The sequence below is a fragment of the Phoenix dactylifera genome, chromosome 5, assembly GCF_051530095.1.
Source record: "Phoenix dactylifera cultivar Ajwa chromosome 5, Ajwa_hap1_PhDact_Kaust_v1.1, whole genome shotgun sequence".
In the NCBI taxonomy this organism is placed as follows: domain Eukaryota; kingdom Viridiplantae; phylum Streptophyta; class Magnoliopsida; order Arecales; family Arecaceae; genus Phoenix; species Phoenix dactylifera.
Window position 1 is genome coordinate 6,333,629 of NC_143194.1, and position 22,738 is coordinate 6,356,366.

The 22,738-nt window shown below is 40.2% G+C and overlaps 2 protein-coding genes and 1 pseudogene across 3 annotated transcripts; all 3 read left to right on the forward strand.

The window, feature by feature from the left end:
- The first annotated feature begins 492 nt into the window (after positions 1-492).
- On the forward strand, positions 493-2,830 carry LOC113461172 (serine/threonine-protein phosphatase BSL3 pseudogene; annotated as a pseudogene).
- Positions 2,831-4,636: 1,806 nt separating this feature from the next.
- Positions 4,637-6,850, forward strand: LOC103696168 (pectinesterase-like). Its single transcript, XM_008777708.6, has 2 exons — positions 4,637-5,545; positions 5,991-6,850. The coding sequence occupies exons 1-2, from the start codon at positions 4,690-4,692 to the stop codon at positions 6,680-6,682; spliced, it is 1,548 nt and encodes a 515-aa protein (XP_008775930.4). The 5' UTR covers positions 4,637-4,689; the 3' UTR covers positions 6,683-6,850.
- Positions 6,851-18,991: 12,141 nt separating this feature from the next.
- On the forward strand, positions 18,992-22,418 carry LOC103696169 (uncharacterized). Of its 2 annotated transcripts, none has more exons than XM_088721501.2 (2): positions 18,992-19,634; positions 22,137-22,418. In XM_088721501.2, exon 1 carries the CDS (start codon positions 19,200-19,202, stop codon positions 19,590-19,592), a length of 393 nt encoding a protein of 130 aa, XP_088577627.1. In that variant the 5' UTR covers positions 18,992-19,199; the 3' UTR covers positions 19,593-19,634; positions 22,137-22,418. The 2 variants fall into 2 exon arrangements, with proteins under 2 accessions (XP_088577627.1, XP_038977087.1); XM_039121159.3 differs by having other exon boundaries at positions 19,001-19,634; positions 22,179-22,418.
- Positions 22,419-22,738: the final 320 nt, after the last annotated feature.

A 22,738-nucleotide genomic window follows, 5' to 3' on the forward strand; every position in this document is an offset into this window, starting at 1 on the left:
CCGATCGCCTCTCCATCTCGCTTCCCGAGCTCCGATCGGCGTCCCCGAGTTCCGATCGCCTCCCCATCTCGCTTCCCGAGCTCCGATCATCGTCCCCGCGCCGACATCAATCCATCGCCTCCCCATCTCGCTTTCTGAGCTCTGATCGGCGTCCCGCGCCGACATTAATCCAACGCCTCCCCATCTCGTTTCCCCGCCACCGTCGACCTCGCCCTCTTCCGGTTCCCTTCTTCTTCTCTCGTTTCTTGCATTTTTTGCTCTTGGTGCTTCTAATATTTTGTGTTGATTTTTGGGGGTTTTTGCAGATCCCTTTCCTTTCTTGGTGATTGTAGGTGCTTCCGGGCCTTAAAAATTATAGGCGCTTCCTTTGTCGTTTCTGAAGCGGCTTAGGGATTTAGATAGGACAGAGAGGAGTTCTTCTTCTGTAATTCCTCCTCCTCCATTACGGATCGTTCGCGATCGTTTCTATTTCTTCTCCTCGGAATCGAATCCATGGCGCGGAAGCGGAAATCGGACGCGACGCACTTCGACGAGGTCGATCGGACGCTCTACTCCATCTTCTGCAGCGCGGCCAACTCTCCTTCTAGGCCGGTGAGCGCCATGCCCTGGTTCCTCTCTCTCTCATCCTCATCAATCGACCGTTCCCAGGTTCATCTTTGCTTTATGGTTCCTTTAGATCTTTGCTTTATGGTTCCTTTATGGTTCATCTTTGCCCTGGTTCCTTCTAGGCATGGCCACATCAAATTCTTTAGGAAGTAGGAGGGAGAAGAGCAGGTGAGGAAGGAAGGGATAAAAGTAAGATCAAGATAAGGGAATAGAAGCAGGGGCGGCTCAATACATTTGGGGGCCCAAGGCGAACTAATTAAAAGAGGCCTTTTTTATTATTATTTAAATAATAAATTTTTTTAATAAGTATAAAAATATTTTAAAAGATTAATTAGTAAACTAGCTTAGAAGCTAACAGAGGATAATCATCTAACTTGACAGTCTTGAGTCTTGACTAAATAAAAATCAATAGAAATGTCTCACCGGTCACCACTGCCTGGGAGAGTGGGAGGCTGGGATCAGAGTTCAGATTTAGTGGGATTTGGGAATGTGGGATGCTCACGGAGGACGGTGGACCAAAGGAGCGGAGGCTGCAGAGCCGAGCTGCCGAGTGCCGAGGAGGCCGGAGCGGCGAAGCCCGGAGGTCGGAGGAGCCGAGGACGGCGTGGAGAGTTGGAGAGGACTCCTCTCAGAGGAGATCCGGCCGGCAACTCGCCACTCGCCGGGTCTTCCATCGGCCGGAGCCCGGAGGTTGGAGGACGAGGGAGCCGAGGACGGCGACGTCGGCCAGGAGAAAAGATCCGGCCGGCGGTCCAACAAGAGCAAGAGAGGAGATCCGGCCGGCGGCTCGCCACTCGCCGGGTTCTGCCTTCTTGGAGCTGGAGGAGGAGGACCGAGTCACCGAGGGGCGAGGACGGTGGAGTCGTGGAGAGATGGAGGCTCGGAGGTCGGAGTCGGAGGAGTCGAGGACGGCGTCGGCGAGGAAAGATGGAGCGGTGCTGGTGTGCTGCGGTGGAGCCTAGAGAGGACTTCGGAGCACTGAGAACCGAGCTTCCGAGTCTGCCGAGAACCAGAGAACGGTAGATTGGGATTTGGGAGAAGGTTGAACCAATAAAAAAAAAGCACCGGCAGCAGAGAACTGAGAAGGGGGGAGAAAATTCCCGTTGCTTGTCATTTGTCAACTGCCGTAGCCGTTGCCCAGCCCAGCCAGCCTGTCGTCGGAGAGACGCCGAAGGGCGAAGAGGATGCACTGTAGCGGCGTAGCCTGATTACCTGGTACTGGTAGGCGGTAGCCTATGCACTGTAGCGGCCTATCAGGCTATCAGCCTATGCTGCTATGCATTAAATAAAAAAAAAAGTGCAGTGGGATGGGGGCCTTCCCCAGGTTGGGGGCCTTAGGCGACCGCCTCAGTCGCCTAAGGCCCGAGCCGGCCCTAAATAGAAGTCACCTCCTGCATAATTGACTTGTGCTTTTCTCTGTTTTTTTTTTTAAATATTTGTGTAAGGTCGTCATTGTATTATTGTTCTTAAGATGAAGTTTATACATTAGGAACTACCATCAGTGGAGCAAGTGGATAATGACATTATATTTTTGATATTCTAAAAACTCACGCTTCTGTTATCTGGAAATTTATCCATTTTCTCTGATGCTAGATGTTTGAGATAATTAAGTTAATGTTGACCATCATAAGTTGATTGCTTTGGTTGTTAAATGGATAGTGATTTCTGATGCAGGTGTGCTTCTTGATGACCTACTTGTTGCTGAAGATCTGGCTGCTGCCGAAACAACAAGTGCAGCTTCCCATGCTGCAGCAGCCGCAGCAGCTGCCAATGTACAAGCAGGAAGATCACCTGGAACACCTGGAAGATTCACATATGCTGATGAAAGATCAAAACAAACTATTCCAGAAGCCGTTCCTGATGGTGCAGTTGTGCTTGGTACTCCTGTTGCCCCTCCTGTTAATGGGGATATGTACACCGACATAAGCACTGAAAATGCCATGCTGCAGGGACCAAGGTAGTCTATCAGTGAGGATATGAATGTCTTATGACTGCTCTGGTTTTGTTTTAGCTTATTGTGGCAGGATTTTTTTGGGTCTTGAATGAAAATTAGCCAATTCCTTCAATTATTTTTAAAAAATCTAGTGGAATTTACTAGAATTGATTGGGATATGTCACTTAGGATTGATTTTGGTGCAGGAGACTGAGCAAAGGTGTGGAATATTTGGTTGAAGCCTCGGCAGCAGAGGCTGAGGCAATTAGTGCTACTCTATTTTTTTTTTAAACAGATGGCTAACGCCGCTTTTAGCGATGCTTATAAGTGTCGGCTTTGAGTCTTTTAGCGACGCTTTTATTAGCGTCGGAAAAGCCCTATTTTTGCCGACGCTTTCTTTTAGCGTTGGCAAAAATCGGACCCACGCCCACCTGCCCGACGTCTGACCCACGCTTTGGGGTGCGTGGGCTGGAAATTCGCCGACGCTTAAAAGCGTCGGTAGAGACCAAAAAAACCGCCAGGAGATATCCTTTCTTTTGTAGTGGCAACTGGTCCAACCAGGACTAAATCTGCACCAACTGCGATCCCTATCAATCCTACCGGAACCTAACCCATTTTGATTTTTAATCTGGATGGGTGTGATATAAAATCAAATATAGGCTTGAACCTCCAAATAGATCAGATTAGGTATTAGGCAATATCCGAACCACCACACTGGATAGCATCCTTAATGTGAAAGTCTATCATGTATGCAGGCTCCTAGCAGAAACTTCTTAAGTCACTACCAACAAGAGTTTAAAATTCAACATTTTTTCGGGAAGAAAACAGTTCACAACTCAACATCTATGGAAATCCTGATATGTGCTCATCAATCTTCAAATCGAACACTCCTTGGTATGGAGTGTCAAATAACACGTTTCATTTCCATGAAACCGTGTCAATTAGCATGTTTCATTTCCATGAAACCGCTATGGCTTCAAGTTCGCGTCATGGAAAACATTGTTTCAAGGAAATCCTGATTTGTGCATCAAACTTCAAAGCGAACACTTCTTGGTATGTATCAATTAACACGTTCCTCAAGCTTTTCGGTCGCCGCTGTTCATTGGATGCTTTATGCCGCTCCATATACCGAGATCTCTTATAAAGTGCCTCAGTGACTGCCACCTGTTATCTTATATGGGGACCCTACATGGTGTTTTTTAGGAAACACCTCCATTAAATTAAGCATGAGTCATTGCACGCTCCGGAGCATTTAGCGATCCAAATGGGATCACTATGATGATCTAAAACCACAGATGATCTTCATCCTAAAATAATCTAATCTCAATGAGAGATGTATATATATATATATATATATAGATGTATATATATATATATATAGATGTATATATATATATATATAGATGTATATATATATATATAGATGTATATATAGATGTATACATACATATATGTATATATATATATATATATGTATATATATATATATATATATATATATATATATATATATATATATATATATATATATATATATGCATATATATGTATATATATATGTATATGTATATATGCATATATATGTATGTATGTATATTGATGATAAGGGAGGTAAGATGCCACTCAGCTTTTATTATTAATTGAGTATTTGTTCTGATCAGACATTTAAGAAATAGACACCAAATCCTAAATTCTATTAAAAAAAATCTATGCATCTAAAATTCTATTAAAAAAACCTATGCATCTAATATCCTATATATATATATATATAAATTATGCCCCCCAAATCCCAAGTCATCAGAGTTCCCACGCAACCACCAACCTCGTCGCCACCGCGAGTGAATGGTCCCCTACGTGATACGAGATCGGTTTCTATTGCGTGCTCGATCACGACGAAATTGCCCTTAAGAAACCTTGTCCGCCATCCAAACCGTGGATGCTGCTACAAACGACACCTCGCAATTAAAAACAATGGCGTTTGATTTTATTTCACAGCACGACCCTCCAAATGTTTTCAAACGCCACCAAAGCTTGTTCAAACATAGATTGCCACGACATGCCGTTTTAATCTTTTGGCCTATGGCTATATAAAGAACCCCCACTCCCCCCTTCCTCTACCCATCCAACATACAAATTAACTTTAGGTCATTATGGCTAAGTTAATAACACATTTCTTTGCCCTCTCTCTCATTATGGTCATTAGTGTGGCAACAAGTAACCCAATATTATCATGCCAAGAAACCCCTCATCCTCATGTGTGCAGTTCCGTCATAAGCACTAGCCCTCTAGCTGCCCAAACCAAAACACAATCCGGGTTCCGTAACCTAGCCCTCCAGGCAGCCATGGACCGAGCAGCACGAGCCCTTGAGCTCGTGTCGGCCATGGACGTAAGCTCGTTGGATGGGCAGGCAAAAGCTGCATGGGCTGATTGCTTGGAGCTCTGTCAAGACACCATTGGCAAGCTTAACCGCTCCATGAGCTCACCATCGTATGATGATTCTCAGACCTGGCTAAGTGCGGCAATGGCCAATCACCAGACCTGTCGAAATGGATTTATTGAGCTTGGTTCTTCCTTTCCCTTGGATTCACTACCCTTCACGTCATATAACATATCGGAGTTGCTCAGCAACTCTCTGGCCATTAACAAAGCGATGGCACCAGCCAAGTCAGGTGGTATTCGTCGGTTGCTCTCCGATGGATTCCCCAACTGGCTATCTGCCGCCGATCGTAAGCTTCTTCAATCTTCGTCAATAAACGCCGATCTTGTTGTGGCCAAAGATGGCTCCGGAGATTATGATACCATCTCAGCAGCCATTGCAGCTGCTACGAAGCAAAGCAGCGGCACATCAAGATTCGTGATCCATGTCAAAGCCGGTGTTTACAATGAGAATGTCGGAACATCGATAAAGAATCTAATGATAATTGGAGATGGAATAGATGCTACCGTTGTTACTGGTAGTAAGAACGTGCAAGATGGCTCCACAACGTTCAGTTCTGCAACTTTCGGTGAGTTCTTCTCCATAGTAGCTCTTCGACATATTTACTTCTACAGTTCAGTTTGCACCACCACAGTACGTCTAAGTTTTCGCAAGGACTATCTCTTTCATTACGTGACAAAAAGAAAATTATCAATACTTATATAACCTTTACATAAAGCTTAAATTCCACCAATTTTTATGCATAGACGGTGATAGAATTATTTTATATGATCTGATAACTCTCTCTTCAATTATTATGTATATAGGACAACTAAGAGCTAAAGCATTAGACAATCCTAAGCCGCCCATCATAGATGACCTCCAAAGAACGTAACGATGGAGAAAACCTCTAATTCAAAAGTAACACGTCGCAGCATCTACCCCCACAATCATATACATGTACAGGGCCTATCTCTGATTAAATTCCCATATCTCTAAGCCTGCTTACTTACGAACCCTCCTAATGGTTTCAGCGGTCACCGGGGATGGCTTCATCGCTCGAGGCATGACCTTCCAGAACACAGCAGGGCCCCAGAAGAACCAGGCAGTTGCCTTCCGGTCAAGCTCAGACCTCTCGGCCTACTACCAGTGCAGCTTCGAGGGCTACCAGGACACCCTCTACGTCTACTCCCAGCGTCAATTCTACCGCGACTGCAACATCTACGGCACGGTCGACTTCATCTTCGGCGACGCCGCGGTGGTCTTCCAGAACTGCGACATGTACGTCAGGAAGCCGATGAGCGGCCAGAAGAACACCGTGACAGCCCAGGGGCGTACCGACCCGAATGAGAACACTGGGATTTCGATTCACGATTCGGCGGTCACAGCCGCATCGGACCTCAAGCCGGTGCAGGGATCATTCCAGACCTACCTCGGCCGGCCGTGGCAGAAGTATTCGAGGACGGTATACATGAAGACGTCACTAGATAGCTTAATTGATCCGGCTGGATGGCTCGAGTGGAATGGTGACTTTGCTTTAAGTACTTTGTACTACGGGGAGTACATGAACACCGGCGCAGGGGCCGATACTAGTCGCCGGGTGAACTGGCCCGGGTACCATGTTATCACGAGCGCGGCGGTGGCCAGCCAGTTCACAGTGGGGAACTTCTTGTCCGGGGGCTCATGGATTCCGGCCACCGGAGTCCCATATACATCTGATCTTTAAGATAATCTTTATTTTTCACTATGTAAGTCGATGAATAATGATGCGTACTTATGCAAATTTTATTGGTTGGGGAGCAATAGTGGTGTCACTGTCCGAAGGACTAGATATGTAACCAATTGTTTTCTTATTATTAGATTCGATATCCAGATGATCTTATGATAACTTCAATACGGTTGTCTCTTGCTTATTTGTTTGTTGTTGAATAAATCATTAAGATAAATTATATAATATAATTAAGACCAATGGTCTTGCGATTATATATGTTTAAAATTGCATTAGGTATACATGGAGCAAATAACAAGGTGCCTAGCTTTGTCGTCCTTATGTTTACAGGAACGGTGCTAGAGCATGCACTGATGGCCTGTGATATTTTAGCTGTGGAAGTTCAGAAGTTCACAATAATACTGTTTTTCTACCTAGGTGACAACCGAAAAATTTGAACTCACCGATGGAAGGTTTCTTTGACCCATATGGAAGATGACATGGACATTTAGAAACAATCCTATCCTTCGCTACCAGAACTAAGAAAATACCAATTCGCATAATAAAATTTACAGGGTGGTCCATGAATGATGACCAATAGTGGTGTCAGGGTCAAATGACTAGGGATGCAAGCAATTGGTTTCTTTAGTAATTCAATGTGCAAACACAGCCTATCATATTTGAATATATGGTTGCCGACAATAATTTTCATTTAGATAGATTGGACTTTCAGAACAAAAATCTGATATTATCCATTCTTTTCCTACAATAACTAACAAAAGTACTTCTAGTTCATCCACGTAATTAATTCTTGGCATAATATAGGAGAGGATATGGCCTCTTTAATTCTTTTTTGTTCATAACATGGGGCCAATTACGAAATATAGCTGCTCAAGGTTACACATAACTTGGGGCGAAAAAAGGCAATTAAGGAAAACTAGTTAAGCCATTTTTGTGATAGATGTTTACTTTTATCGAACTAGTTAGTTTGCCTTTTACAGAGGTGTATACATTTGTTTAATGGCGTCTCTTAGCTTTTTAAATGTTGAATTTTTGTGGTGTCCCTGTCGAAATTTTCACCAGTTCTAATGGTAGATGCAGCGAAAGTGATCCATTAAGATATTGTAGTCACCTATAACGGTCACAATCAAATTGATGTAGCATGTTCAAAATAGCCACTAAATGGCCGACATAATAGCTAGGGAGGACAAGAAGGAACCTTGCCTACTCACAAACGTTAACGTGAAAGGCACGTCCAAAACCCTCTTTTCTTCGGCAAATTAATAGCTGGTCCTTTCATTAACCGGATTATAATTTTTAGACTCTGATGATTGGGACTTTATCACCTACCTCAAATTTCAAAATCTTTTTAATGCTTGATCCAAATAACTGTACACATATGCTGTGAGGATCCGTGCAGGCGTGTATTTAGTCCCAAATCAGTTATGCGCTGGATAATTCTTGGGTACTTGTACAGAATAAAGAAATCCAAATAATACCTTTCGGTAAGCCATTTTGGGTGAGGTTCTGAGTGTTGCAAATGGTATCAGAGTGGACCTGGCCCATAATCTATGTGGACTAGGGGACACTGTAGCATGAATCCATTGGAGCTTACCACAGGCCGATCGTGACGTTTGTGATTAGATTTGAATCTTTAGTCTGACGAGGATGTCAGGGTTTGAACTGGAGGAGTATATGAGGATCTGTGCAGACGTGTGTTTAGTCTCGCATCGGTTATTCGCTGGATAGATCATAAGTAATTATACAAGATCAAGTAACCCAAATAATACCTTCAATTTAATTTTATATAGAAAGAATATAATTATATACAAAAATTAGTATAAGTGTATATAATATAAGTGTAAGTGTGTGTAAATCTGTCACGACCCCCGCCCCGTTCCTGGCGGGCCGCCGCGACGGTCCTAGGGTGCGGGTAGGCATAAGGCCACCAGCACCACGTAGAACCCTACTACCTATCAACCATCAATAAATTCTGAAAATTTTGGCATGATGCATGCACAAAATGATCACCTTTCCTATGGTGACCTGTCAGGATTATCTCAATACATACAACACACTACCTGTCCGAGCGGCAATCACATAACCTGTCACATAACGAACCTGGACAATATATATCAATACATCATCACAGGTATATAACTCAACTGTATAAAAATCTGGTTCCCATTCCATCCATGGTCAAACCCATATCCACAACAGGATCTATGACTGTAACTATACACTAAATACAACAGAAGGTTTATAATACACCAAAAGGGAATAAACCTCTATCTACATTATACTATACTATGGAGCGGCACAGCTAGCAGGCAATCTCTAACCCTGCTCCTCTCTATACAATACCTGCCCTGCAATCAAAAACACCAAACTGGGGAGTGAGTATATGAATACTCAGTGAGTGGAGTAGAGAGTACTATGCACATGAGACAGAATATAATCATGGCTCGAGATGAAATCTCAAGATCAATAACAAGATGAACATGATCTCAACATAGAAAATATGGAGTAAATCATCAATATCACCACAATCAATATCAACTCATCTGAAGCATATATGGAATAATCAAGTAAACATATATGCTACTCATGAATATGCTCAACAGATCATAATGCTGAAACATACAAATCAGGTGTCAATATTCTGAAATCATCACTAGACAGCTATCGGGAGGTGGGTTTTACGCCCCAGGCGAACCAGCAACAACTCCCTACTGCCATATGCATATATCGAATATGACACCACACCAATATGTAAATCTTCACTAGACAGCTGTCGGGAGGTGGGTTTTACGCCCCAGGCGAACCAGCAACAACTCCCCACTGTCACATGCATATGCAGGATAAGACACCATACTAATCATGTAAATGCTGGCCAGTATCCAGAACAGAAATCCATCTCACATCTACATACTAAACGGCACCTCGCGGGAATTCTACATCCGCGGAAAGCCATACTGCACCTCGCGGGGTCTTACTATGCCCGGCGGCAAGCAGAATATAGGTCGTAGGACCGGCCGATCCTACGCCTAGGGCCGTGTCCCCCCCTAGGAAGGGACTGGGCTCCGCCCACCCAGAAGGCTACTATGTGCACAAAGGCCGATGTTCAACCCCATCGACTATAGGTGTCCTGCAAATACTGCCAAGCCATGCATAAATGCCATAATGCACCCTCCCAATACTCTACTAAAAAGGAGCATAATCAAGACTACCACTCACTCGGCCACGACCCAATTATAACTAACATCAGGGTTGGGAGTGAGGAATCACGGGAGTACAATGCAACTCAATATACCATGAGAAGGACTCTACAAGTCTTTGAAATAGAGGACATGAAATCAATTTACAAAAGAAGTCATTTCACAATTCAGATCCAATTTAATTACTCATAAAGGAGTATAATCAAGCTACGACTCACAAGTCTTTAAAATAGAGGAAATAAAATCAATTTACAAAAGAAATCATTTCACAATTCGGAATCAATTTAATTACTCATCAACCCCTCGTAATTCCTCTCAATGTTCCCTCAAATGCATGTACAGAATAATCAAGCATGGAGAATCAAGATTATAGAGGAATCTACTACAATATCAATCAATATGCTCAAGTGGAATCAATTCACACTTGGCGACATTCATGAAAATGAATTAAGGATGCTCATGGTGCAAAGTACATGACTCCCACTCACCTGCCAATCCGGCACGGCCTCGATACGCCTCTAGAATTCTACAGCAGGCAGTGGGGAACTTCTTCCTCTCGTTCTCTAGCTTCTTGCCCAACTGTGACATGCATTTACCATACATTTAGTCTTGTATCAAGGTCATAATCTACGTGCCAATTATAATATAGGGAACTTTAATTGATTCAACTCCCCCGTTCCCTAAATCTTTTCTTTTCTTTCTCTTTTTCTTTTTCTATTAATTAACTCATCATTTATGTGTATTAGGGACTCCCTTGCACGAGTACAAGGTCTCCCTTAGCCTAATCTAGGCTTAATACCCTATTATGGCATGAAATCCCTTATTTTCCACCCGGATGAACAGTAACCCGAACTGACAGTGAGTTACTTCATCCCGGTTTTGATCCACTTTCAGGACTCCAAATTTGATGAAATTTTTACCTAACATTCTACACTCATAGAGGATTCCAAAGAGATAACATGCATCATCATCGGAGGCCGTTTGACCCCCTAAATAATTCGCCGAAGTTGGGACTTCGACACAGTTTTTCCGTAGTGCCGGAAAAATTTGTTAAAATCCGATTCTTCCTCTTTTAACCACCTCTACAACCCTTATCCGACCCCTCTAGACTATATCCACCCTTTGTATAGCCTAATGTCATCAAAAGACTAGATAGGGACGGATATTTACCTTTTTCTTTTTGGAAATCGAGGTCCTTGCGTAGAGGGGAAGGAGATCTACGTTTTTCCCTTCAGCTGGAAGTGCAACCGGGATCCCCCTCCTCCTCGAATCCCCTTCCTCTTCTTCTTTCTTCTTCTTCTTCTTCTCCTTTTCTTTCCTTCTTTTCCTCCACGCCTGAGAACCCCCTCTCTGTGACTCTCTCTCGGTTTCATTCCCGTGAGCCACCAACCACCCCATTTAAATCACATCAAAGCACTATTCACCTTTGTTTAATATTATTAAATTCCCATTTTGCCCCTAACACTTCAACATATCTACAACTATGCCATTATCTTTTGATTCCTTCCAATTTTATTCCTTATATCAATTTTAAAAGACTATTCTATCCCTTTTTATATAAAAAAAAAAAAATTTTGGGGTTATTACAAAATCCTTTATGCATGTGCCTGACTCAAATTTAATTAATAATTGTTAAGGGACCACATATCAAAAGCCCGTCTAAGAAAGGATCGGGTATTAAGTTCTCCTAAGGTTTTTTTCCACATTTGTTTGCAAACCTCATGGTTAACACCAAGTCATACACGAAAAAAAGCCATGCATTTGGTAAGGAGAAAGGAAAAAGGAACACTTAAGCCGTACGCACGTGTTGATAGGCATATAAGTACATATTGACAATGGCATGCTACCAAGATTGAGAATGATGGCTACATTGTAACATTATAGCACTCGTTAAAACAGTTTTGGATGCATTTTTTCTATTTAAGAAATATGGGGCAGCTCAAATGGCTATTTATATAACAAAATTGTAACAACCCAGGACCTCACCCAAAATGGCTAGCCGAAAGGTATTATTTGGGTTCCTTAATCCTATATAAGTACCCAAGATCTACCCAGCAAATAACTGATATGAGACTAAACACACGCCTGCACGGGTCCTCATATACTCCCCATATTCAAGCCCTGACTTCCTCGTCAGGCTAAGGGTTCAAATCTATTCAAATCTAATCACAAATACCATGATGGGTCCGTGGTCAGCCCCAATGGATCCGTGCTGCAGTGTCCCCTAGTCCACATAGGTTATGAGCCGGATCTGCTCTGATACTACTTGTAACAACCCAGGACCTCACCCAAAATAGCTAGCCGGAAGGTATTATTTGGGTTCCTTGATCCTGTATAAGTACCTAAAATCTATCCAGCGAATAACCGATGTGGGACTAAACACACGCCTGCACGGGTCCTCACAAAAATAATAGCCAAATTTTCTAAACATAGTTCACCTAAATATGATAATATTTTATTCTCTAGAATAAATGAACAATAGGTTAAAATCCAAATCTCTTTAAACATCTACATCCAATATTTTTTGGTACAATGATAAATAGAGGTCATTGTTTATTATAACCGTAAGAACAGCATCAAGGGATCGTGATTTCATAAATTCGAACATGAAGGGTTATTTTCGCCTCCACACCAATTTGTACTTAAAAGGATTGCAATCAAACTCATAGTCGACTGCGATATGGATAAATGGCGTGAGGTCACCTCTTACGGTATCTTGGTGTGAAGATTGGCTCTTCGTTGGCCAACTCAACAACTACATGCTGCTATCCACCAATATCATCTTAAACTGGGTATCGATATTAAAGGTGACTTGGACATCAAATGCATGCATGTGGTTCTTATCCATGGAATAAAGCGTTGGACAACCCTTAAGTCGCCTTCATATTTGCCGTCCAAAGAATATAACCGAGGGAAAAACCTTAACTAGTTCAAAAGCAATACACCACCGCAAGAGCAAACATATATAGCTTCAGCAGTCACCAGTGATGGCTTGATTGCTCCAGACATTCCAGGACATCGCAAGTAGGGCTGAAAATAGGTTAAATATTATCCAATCTCATATGTTCCTATATTTGATTGTATTTTGTTTTATGATCATGATTTATTATAATTATTCAAATATTATTTATGTTATAAAACATACTCATTTTATCATTTTTTATATTTTAATTTTTAATTCTTTTCATGAAAATTCAATCATTTTTCTTTGGTAAAAAATGGAAAACAAATAACTTTATTTTATTCTTTATGATACACCTTTTTTGTTTAAAATATTTACAAATATCAATAACTTCAATACATTCCTATAATTGCATATAATTTATTTCTTACAAGTTATTTGAACTATAGATGATTCATGAGTTTTTTTATTTTTCTTGCAGTTAAAGTGTAATATATAAATTTTCAAATATTATATTCAGTAATTAACTATTTAATATTTGAAGTTGGTTTATAATTAACTATAAATATTTTTATATTTATATATTAATATTTTTATATTTAATAATTAATTGTATATTCATTATAATTATTCAAACTTATTTATGTTATAAAGCATACTCATTTTATAAAATATTTTATAATTTAAGAATTATTTATTTTCATAAAAAAATCAATCATTTTTCTTTGATAAAAATGGAAATGAAAAAACTTAATTTGATTCTTCATGACAAGACCTTTCTGTTTAAAATATCTAAATATATTAATAACTTCAGTATAATCCTATATTTGTATATAATTTATTTCTACAACTTATTTGAAATATAGGTAATTCATTAATTCTCTTTTTATTTTTCTTTCCAATTATAGAGTAACATGATATCTAATATATAATTTTTTAATACTTTTATATTATATAAAATATATTGATAATGCATGTTCTTAATATAATTTGAATACAAAATTTGGTCAAATTAGTGAACAGGTCCACAGACCGTAAAAGTATATTTTTGATGATGCGAAATAATTAAATAAAAGGATCATTAATCTATAGCCTTGAGTATGCTTGATTGAATTCATAAAGCCAAGAAGAAAGCCTATAGTAACACTCTAATGAAGATCATTTATCTGAAGCTCTACCCCATGAAATGCAACTTCAAAAAGATCTTGAAGCAATCCTTGGAAGCTCACATGCAAATACAAAAAATTTTGTTGTAAGCTATTTTAAGAGTCCACCCTCAGTTTGCAATGAGTCGACCCTGGCACACTGTCACTGACTAATATGCTCTTACGAGTTTACTCCAGCAAATCGCCAGTCGACCTAAGAATAGTTTCAAAAGGCATACAGAAAGCTATCAAATACATTGTATTGGCGAGTTAACCCACGAATAACACGAGCCACTCCACTCTAACACAAGTTGATCCTAGAAATAAGCGAGTCGACTCCTAAATGGCCATAGAGAAAAAACAAAGAGCTAGAATTTTCATCACACTCGTGAGTCAACCGATATGAATCACGAGCCGACTCTAGTCAAATAAAAGTCAACTTCAAAAAAAAGTGAGTCAGCCCCTAAGCGGCCATATTGGAACGATAGAAAGTAGTAAAACTCAATTTGTTGAAGAGTCAACCTCCGAAAATATTTGGTCAACCCTTCTTACTATACGAGTCGACCCCAAAACTGAGAGAACCGACTCTATAATGATCACAGAAGAAAGATAGATTGTAGAAAAAACAACAACAACTTCGAGTCGACCTCTAAAGCTCCCAAGTCGACTCTTGTAGATCGTAAGTCGACCCCTCTACACCTAACAATAGTAACAACTAGTTTTTCTATAAATTAGAATGATTATGTTTATCTCACAATAGCTTTTTCAACCTATCTAATGGCTATGAGAATGTTCCAACCATTTTCAAATAATATAAATACGTGGGAACATAAAAAAACAAATGGTTGAAGAAGTACAAAAGAAAATCAACAAAAACAAGAGTAGGAAAGAGAAAATAAGCTCACCAACCGAGCAAGAATGCCAAAGGAGTACAGAAATCACCACCCAAAAAAATCTCACAAGGGATACAAAGCAAGAACTCGCCATCTATCGGAATCCACCGAAGGATAAGAGTTTAAGAAGAAGCTCTTTTTCACAAGCCAAAGGCTCAATTTGATAATCGACTCAAGTTTGAAAATTCTATTAGCATGAACGGTTTTAAATAGGAAAACTTGGAACAACCCTCCAAGCATAAATAATTAAAACTTGGAACAATCCTCCAAGCATAGGTAATTGAAACTTGAAACAACCATCCAAGCATGGGTGATTAAAATTTGGAACGCTCCAAGCATAGGTAATTAAAACTTGGAACAACCCTCCAAGCATGGATAATTAAATCTTACCACTTTCCACAACTACTAGTTAAGATTACCTAATTCTTGAAAAAACAAAGAAAGTAAAGGAAAATACGAATTTCTGTAGCGTCTTGCCAGCCTTGCACAGCCTTCAGTAAAATCAATATAACTTCCTCTAGAAGACTCCAAATTGCATGTTGTTTGATGCATTGGAAAGTAGAGACATAGAGCTTTCTAATGAGATAGAGCTTGCTGGCTAATTCATTTAGAATAACTATATAAAAAAGAGAAATTTCTAGTTGTGATCCGTCGATGCTATAACGAAGCATCGCTAATTTAGTCACCGCGCCAAGTTTGCCGACACTAGTGAGTAGTGTTGGTATATTACGGTGCTTAAAATCGTCAAAAGTGGGAAGAGAGCTATGACGATATTTATAAGCATCGTCAGAAGCCTAAGCTAACACGATGCTTTTTAAAAGCATTGTCGGAAGCCTTAGTGCGCTAAGGCGACGCTATAGAAAGCATCGTCGAAGGCTTAATCTCTTTCCCCCCCAAGATGATGACCCCCCCCCCCCCCCCCCCCCTCCCCCCCTCCGCCCCCCCCCCCCCCCCCCAAATGCCAAGACGACGATTTAGAAAGCATCGTCAGAGGACAATTGTCCCCCCACCTCACCCCACCATAAATCTCTAATTGTCTCCCTGCCCCCTTCCCCAACAAAATCCCTAACCCCTTCCAACCCAGCCGCCATCATCCCAACCCTCCCTTTCCTCCTCGATCCCAACCCCCTTTTCTTCATCTGATGGTGATCCAGCATTGACGACTTTTGCTGGAGCCTCCATTGTCGTAGAGGCCTCCGCCCAAGATCTCCGACTAGAACAAATAGCGACGTCGGTGGCTGAGTAAGAACCCCAAATTTCCGTCCTAGGTCGCTGGAGTTAAATCACAGATCCTCCTCGTCACCGGATCGCCGCCCAAACCTTGCGACAACCCCATCGGTGACCACTACCTCCTCAAATCCACCAAGAATAAGATCGACTACTACTGCCTCCACAGGATCAAGATTGTCTACAACATGACCCACTTGGATCAGGAGGTCGCCGAGTATTGGGCCAAGCTCCTACTGATGCGCCACTTGATGCACTCGCACCAAGAGGTGGAGTAGATTTGGTGGATAGACAGCGACACCCACTTCACCGATATGGCCTTCGAGATCCCGCTCTACTGCTACGACGCCCACAATCTCATCATCCATGGCTATCCGGATCTTCTATTCGACCAACATTCTTACAGGCTCTTCAGATCTCTCTCTCTCTCTCTTCTTCTCCTGCTCCTAGTGAAAGATTTTCTCTGAATAAGAGAAGGTTTTTATTACCTCATGTACATTCTCCAACTTGGAAAATTAACCTGCAGGTAATTGTGGATGTAATTAAATAGAGTTGGTTAACTTTTAAAATTTTTACAGTATTTTGTTCTGTGACAATTGGTACTTTATTATTTTGTTCTGTGACAATTGGTACTTTATTTCATTTGCTTTGCTATTTTATTCTCTTTAGTAGGGTTCTATATTTATGAGTTTGAGATAGAGTAGGGTCTCCATTAATATGTACTGTCGATGTGTTTTCAATACAATAAGAGTGGTAGAGAGAATTTTATCTAACTCATTTACAGAAACTTCACCTATTCATGAATATGTACAGTATGAGTAGGTAGAAAAGTTGATGAAGAACCAAAAACTATTAAGAAAACCTTTCGTTGATGGATATGTGTAGTATGTATACAGAGTTTTAAAAAAAAATTAAATATTTTTTTAAAAATAATTATAACGATGTTTTAAAGCGTTGTTATAACAATATTAGCGGTTAAAAACCGGCAGTTAGAAGCGTCGCTAATTGCCGATGCTTGTAAGCGTCGGCTTTTAGTGATGCTAAAAATCGTCGCTAAAAGCCGACGCTTATAAGCGTCCCCAGTTAGCTAGCGACGCTTTCTAAGTGTCAATAGATTTTTTTCTAAGAGTCTTAAAGTGTATGTCATTTGGAACATATTTGTATTTGAGTGAAATTTAACACATTTTGTATATGATTGGCATGATACTGTATGTCAATGGCATGTAACGGATATTCCACCTCATTATTGATTATGACAGATCATCCATTTTATAACTTTTGTTTTCCATCAAGCAAGCTAGGTGCTCTTTTCAAAGCAAGAAATTATAAAGGGCTTATTTAGCATTGTGAATCTATTTATTTAGTATAATTGTTGCATTGAAATTTACAAAAAGTGAATCTATTTATTGAGTATAATTGTTGCAAAGAAACATATAGCAGCCGAATCTATTTGTTTGGTATAATTGTGCAAAGGAACATACAACAGGTGAATTCTGAAGCAAACATCATTTCATAGCAAATATCATTGTTCTGTAATGAAATTAGAAAATAGGACAACCTCTGTAATAAAAGTTGAATTGAGTTAAGGATTACTTAATGCAAGGAACCATGGTTCGTTATCCAAACGTAATATTTATTTATGCAGTATTTATCACTGCAGACTTAGAGTTTATTTTGGATAGTTTCTATTTATTCTGGAGGATTTATATTTATTTTGAAGGTATCTATGTTTATTTTTAGATGGGAGCAAGGAAGGCAGTGAGCAGCCATGTATTCATGGTCAATTTGTATTTATTCTAAAGAGGTTTGTATTTATTCCATGATAGTTTATATTTATTTTATTCAAAGTTAGTGTTTATTCTTCATTCTTATTGTTTATCGTGGGTAAACAAAGAAAGCAATGAGCAATCCTGTCTATTTATCTTTATTCATGGCTAATTTGTATTTATTCTATGATAGTTTGTATTTATTTCATCCAAAGTTAGTATTTATCCTTCATTCTTATTGTTTATCATGGGTGAGGCCTAAAAAGACTAAAGATTAAGGGTAAAGTTGGTGTTTATTTCTACAGTATTTTTATTTATCACTGCAAACTAGATGTTTATTTTGGAGAGTTTTTATTTATTCTGGAGGAATTTCTATATATTTGTTTTGAAGATGTTTGTGTTTATTTTTACACAAGACTAAGGAAGATAGTGAGCTCTTACATCTATTTCTATTTATTGGAGCCTAGTTTATGTTTATTCTAGTAAAGTTTGTGTTTATTTTGCGATAGTTTGCATCTATTCGATCCAATGTTAGTATTTATCCTCTATATTGTTGTGTATTATGGGTGAGGTCTAAAGTGACTAAGAGTTAGAAGTAAAGATAGAGCTTGGCCGCAATCGGAAGCTGATCTAGAGTTGGATTCCGTCCGACCAAGTCGGAGAGGAAGAAGACTCTCCGATGGAGTTTTCTTTTCACGAACGTGTGCAGTACGTGTTGATTTTTTTTTTTTTTGGGCCAAAAAAAAAAGACCGGGCCGGCCAACTGGAGTGAGCCTAGGCCACCGAGTCTTGCAATAAGAAATACGCTAACTTGGCTCTATATACGCTCTAAGTATACTATAATAATACTTTAACCCAACCAAGAGGCAAGAGGCGACGGTGTGTAGGCCACAAAAGTGATATTGGAAAGTTACAAGCAATGCTCGGATGGGTGGTTTTAGGCATGGAATCGCCCATTCCGTCTCAGCGAAGGGAAAGCGCGAGGGGGGAAAAGTACCCGAGCTCTGACTCTGAGCCACACGCGTGTTGTGGGCTCCAGCCATCTGATAGCGACCGGAGACAGAGTGAAATTTGCGATCCCCAGACCGTTGGGCGTCTAATGTCTATGTAACAATCAACCGTCCGCATCCTCCCTTGGATAACCCGGACGGCAGATCGATACTTCGCCCAGTGCAACACGTCTAGAACTTTCGCATGCCTTGTGTCAATCATCTAGCCATCACCGACCTCGTCGTCCGCCTTAAAAGCCAAGCCCTTCCCTTCCCCCTCCCCATCGCCGAACTCTCTCTCGTACACCCTCCAGGGGGAGAGGAAAAACAGAGCTCCTGAAAAGAACTCAGTTCTCGTCCTAGGGTTAGGGTTTTCTTCGTCGTCGTCACCGGAGATGGCTCTAGAGTGGGTGGTGCTGGGGTACGTGGCGGGGGCGGAGGCGATCATGCTTCTGTTCCTGACCCTCCCGGGGCTGGACAGCCTCCGGAGAGGGATGGTGGCGGTGGTGCGGAACGCGCTGAAGCCGCTGCTCTCCGTGCTGCCGTTCTGCCTCTTCCTGCTGATGGACATCTACTGGAAGTACGAGACCCGGCCGATGTGCGCCAAGGAGCACGCCTGCACCCCGGCTGAGCACCTCCGTTACGAGAAGTCCATCATGACCAGCCAGCGCAATGTCATCCTCATCGCCGCCGCGCTCCTCCTCTACTGGCTCCTCTTCGCCGTCGCCAACCTCGTCGTTCGCCTCGACCAGCTCAACCAGCGCCTCGAGAAGCACAGGCAGGACTGATACGTCACCGCCTGCTGATCTCTCCTACGGAGAAGCGTATAGGTAGCATTAACATAAGTGCTGAATTTCTTTCAGGCTTGGCTAGTTTTTCCGTTTCATGATCTCTGCTTCTATTTCGGATTTCGATCTTTAGGGATATTTCTTTTTCTTCTTGTTATCTTTGATATCATGGTGTGTATGGATATTTTAATTTGTATACGCTATTCCGAATGAATGACACCTTGAATTTGGGATTTAGGGTTTGCGGTTGTTTATTTGGTCAGATCTGTTGAAATGAATGACACCTTCGTTGATGTCTGACTTGTTTATTTAGTGGGACTTTAATACAATGCATGCCGCGGATGGGAATTTCATGGCTTGAAACCTAAATTTTGATAAAATGTGGGAGAAAGAGGCTGCATAATTCTTCGTAGTCGGAATCAGTTTATCTTCTTTCAGAAAAATCCCAAAATCTCCTATCAGGATTAACAATTATCCTTCTGCTACATCTGTTGAAGAGGTTGTTGTGTCTGTGGATTTGTTTTGACTGCACACAATGTTGTCGCTTTTTTTTTTGGTTGAAAGAATCTATAATTGATGTTTGTAATTGTCATTCTGTAAGGTATTCTTCCTCTCTTGAACGATCTTTTCCAGGTAAAGGGATCTAAGAATGGAAAAGGCTAGAGTAATGATATTGTTGTCTTGGAGAGTTAGATTTTGCATGTTTACTTGGATTGAGGTTACAGAGTATAGGTAGTAATTTGTACATATTGGACGGGTTATGTATAATTTTTGCTTCTAGTCATGCTGTGTGCAATTTGCTAACATCCTAGAAAACACATCACCAAAAACTGGAGTCTCATTGTCTATTTCTCAATCTCTTGCCTTATCCTGTTCCTATCGCCCTCCTTTTTTCCTGGTCTTTTAGTAAGCAATTTCTTTTTCCACATTTATTCTTCTTTTAACTTTTGCTGAACTGCAAAGTTTATCACTTCTCCATTTTCTTCTTTACATTCTCCCTTCAGTTTCTAACTTAAGAGGCTTCCAATTCATCTGCAATTTCTAGTTTAGAGGCTTCCTTCTTTTGATTTTGATTTTGCGATTTAATTCATAGCTTTTCTTTACCTGTAACTAGATCTAACTGATTCTTTTTGAAATTTCTCTTCTATCAGGGTTGTGTACTATAGTGTCATTTCCTCTGATTAAACATCATGTCATCCTATAACCATATGTGAACCTTAGCACCTATGACCATTTAATCAGAAGTCCCACAGTTCATTTCAAATTTCTTAATAGGCATTCACTCCTTTATCTTTTCTGAAATTCTCTAAATAATATATTCATAATAAAAGTGTAAACAAAATATAAAGCACTCCTTAGCTTGTATCAAGATGCCTATCCAACTTTTACTTTTTTATTGTGATCATGTGTAGTGGCATATGATTCCTGAAGATTTTATCAACCAATTGTCGCATGTATTTTTGTCACTGGTTTGACATATAGCTTTTATGGACCCCCCCTAAGTTTAGGACCATGCTTTGGAGTGCATTCCAATTCAAGCTTTCAGGATGTTATGATAACAATTTTCAAATATGTTGCCCATCCTTCTACTTGGTACATTTACTATTAGAAAGGTCTATTCATATCTGAGCTTGTAATTCTGTAAACTGTATTACAGATCTTTTATGCTACTTTTGTTTGACAGAGAATTACTTAAAAAATTTAGATACGTCTAAGTTATTTATAACAAGATGTTTCTTTTCTATATATTGCTGCATTGACATCTCTTATTTTGTGCTCTTAAGATTGTTAACTTAGTTCCTTAAAGCAGATGCTTTGTTAAATTACCCTGATAGAAAAGGTTTCTTAATAGGGCAGGTTATCTTGAGCTAATCTGTTTTTACTTGGAAACTCTGAATTTTCTTTGGATGTCATACAAATCATGTGAAAAGCATGCGTGAAAACAATTTCTCACAATGTCTTTATCAAATTCTCTTTGCAAACCTGTTTATCCGTTTTGGATTCGATTTATATTCTCTCTCTCTCTCTCTCTCTCTCTCTCTCTCTCTCTCTCTCTCTTCCTTTAATTTTTTGTGACTTTCAGATCCCATGTTCACAGCTAGGCATTCTCTTTACACTACTAACAAAACCTACTTGAGATGTAATAATCAAATATGATACAGAACTAGTGTTCTTTTATGCTTTAAAATAAACTTCATTAGCAATGTAACATAAAAGTGCAATCCTTCTGTACCTAGTCTTCTAACAATTTATTGCCGATCAATTGTTTGTTTCCTATATATTTCTTCTTTCCCTCTTCCATCTTATTTTAGATCTTAAACTAGTTGAATTATTTTATTTTGGAATTTCTTATGACAAAATCTGTGCCCTTGTTGAGGCCCATCATAGTTCTATTTTATATATAATGTCTTCAATTGATCATTCTTTTTTCTAGAAAAATGTTTAATTTTGATCAATCACCTTATTCTAGTTGAGAATTTCACCAGTTAATCTCATCAACCAGAGCTACATAACCTGCAAAACCTATCTTTTGACTATTGACAGCTATTGCATCTGCTAATATGTCGTCCTTTCTGTGCAATCTAGAGGCGGTCTTATTGGAAGCATCCTGTTCGTAGTCTGCCTGAAATTCTCCCTTATATTTGTTTGACTGCCAGTTCTTGGAGCTTCAGAGTATGATTCTAGAACAGAATGTGGACGTTCTGAATAAAATTTGTGATTTTACTTCAGTGGTGATGATGTATATAGTGCTGATGTAAAATTTGTGTACCGTGTGCTTTGTCTGTTCCAATGTTAGACGAAATCTAATGAATTTATTTGTCTCCACCTCCTCGGTACTTAGTGATGACGTATTGTTGCTCCCTTCAGTGGTGAGTGATCTCCGTCCTATTTGCTTGTGGCATTCAATTGCTATGAATTTCTGCAGGAATTTGCAATGGTCTTTTTCCAACAGAGAGTATCTATCATGCGACATTGTGTTCCTGTCTTACGAGTTTCCAGCTCTACTATAACTACTCGCCTTCCATAATGTAAATAATTTATAATTAAATGGAAACTCTAGCTGTTAGGCGCACCATGCAGGACTCCAGGAAGCTTCTGCGTGGAGCTGTCTTGTTTTTTTTTTTCCCCCCCTCTTTTATAGTTTA

Excerpts from the sequence above, each read along its gene's own strand:
- LOC103696168 (XM_008777708.6), top strand. The coding sequence starts at position 4,690 with ATGGCTAAGTTAATAACACATTTCTTTGCCCTCTCTCTCATTATGGTC. Across the intron at positions 5,546-5,990 it reads GTTCAGTTCTGCAACTTTCG|CGGTCACCGGGGATGGCTTC; the intron begins GTGAGTTCTTCT and ends TAATGGTTTCAG.
- LOC103696169 (XM_088721501.2), top strand. The coding sequence starts at position 19,200 with ATGGCTCTAGAGTGGGTGGTGCTGGGGTACGTGGCGGGGGCGGAGGCG.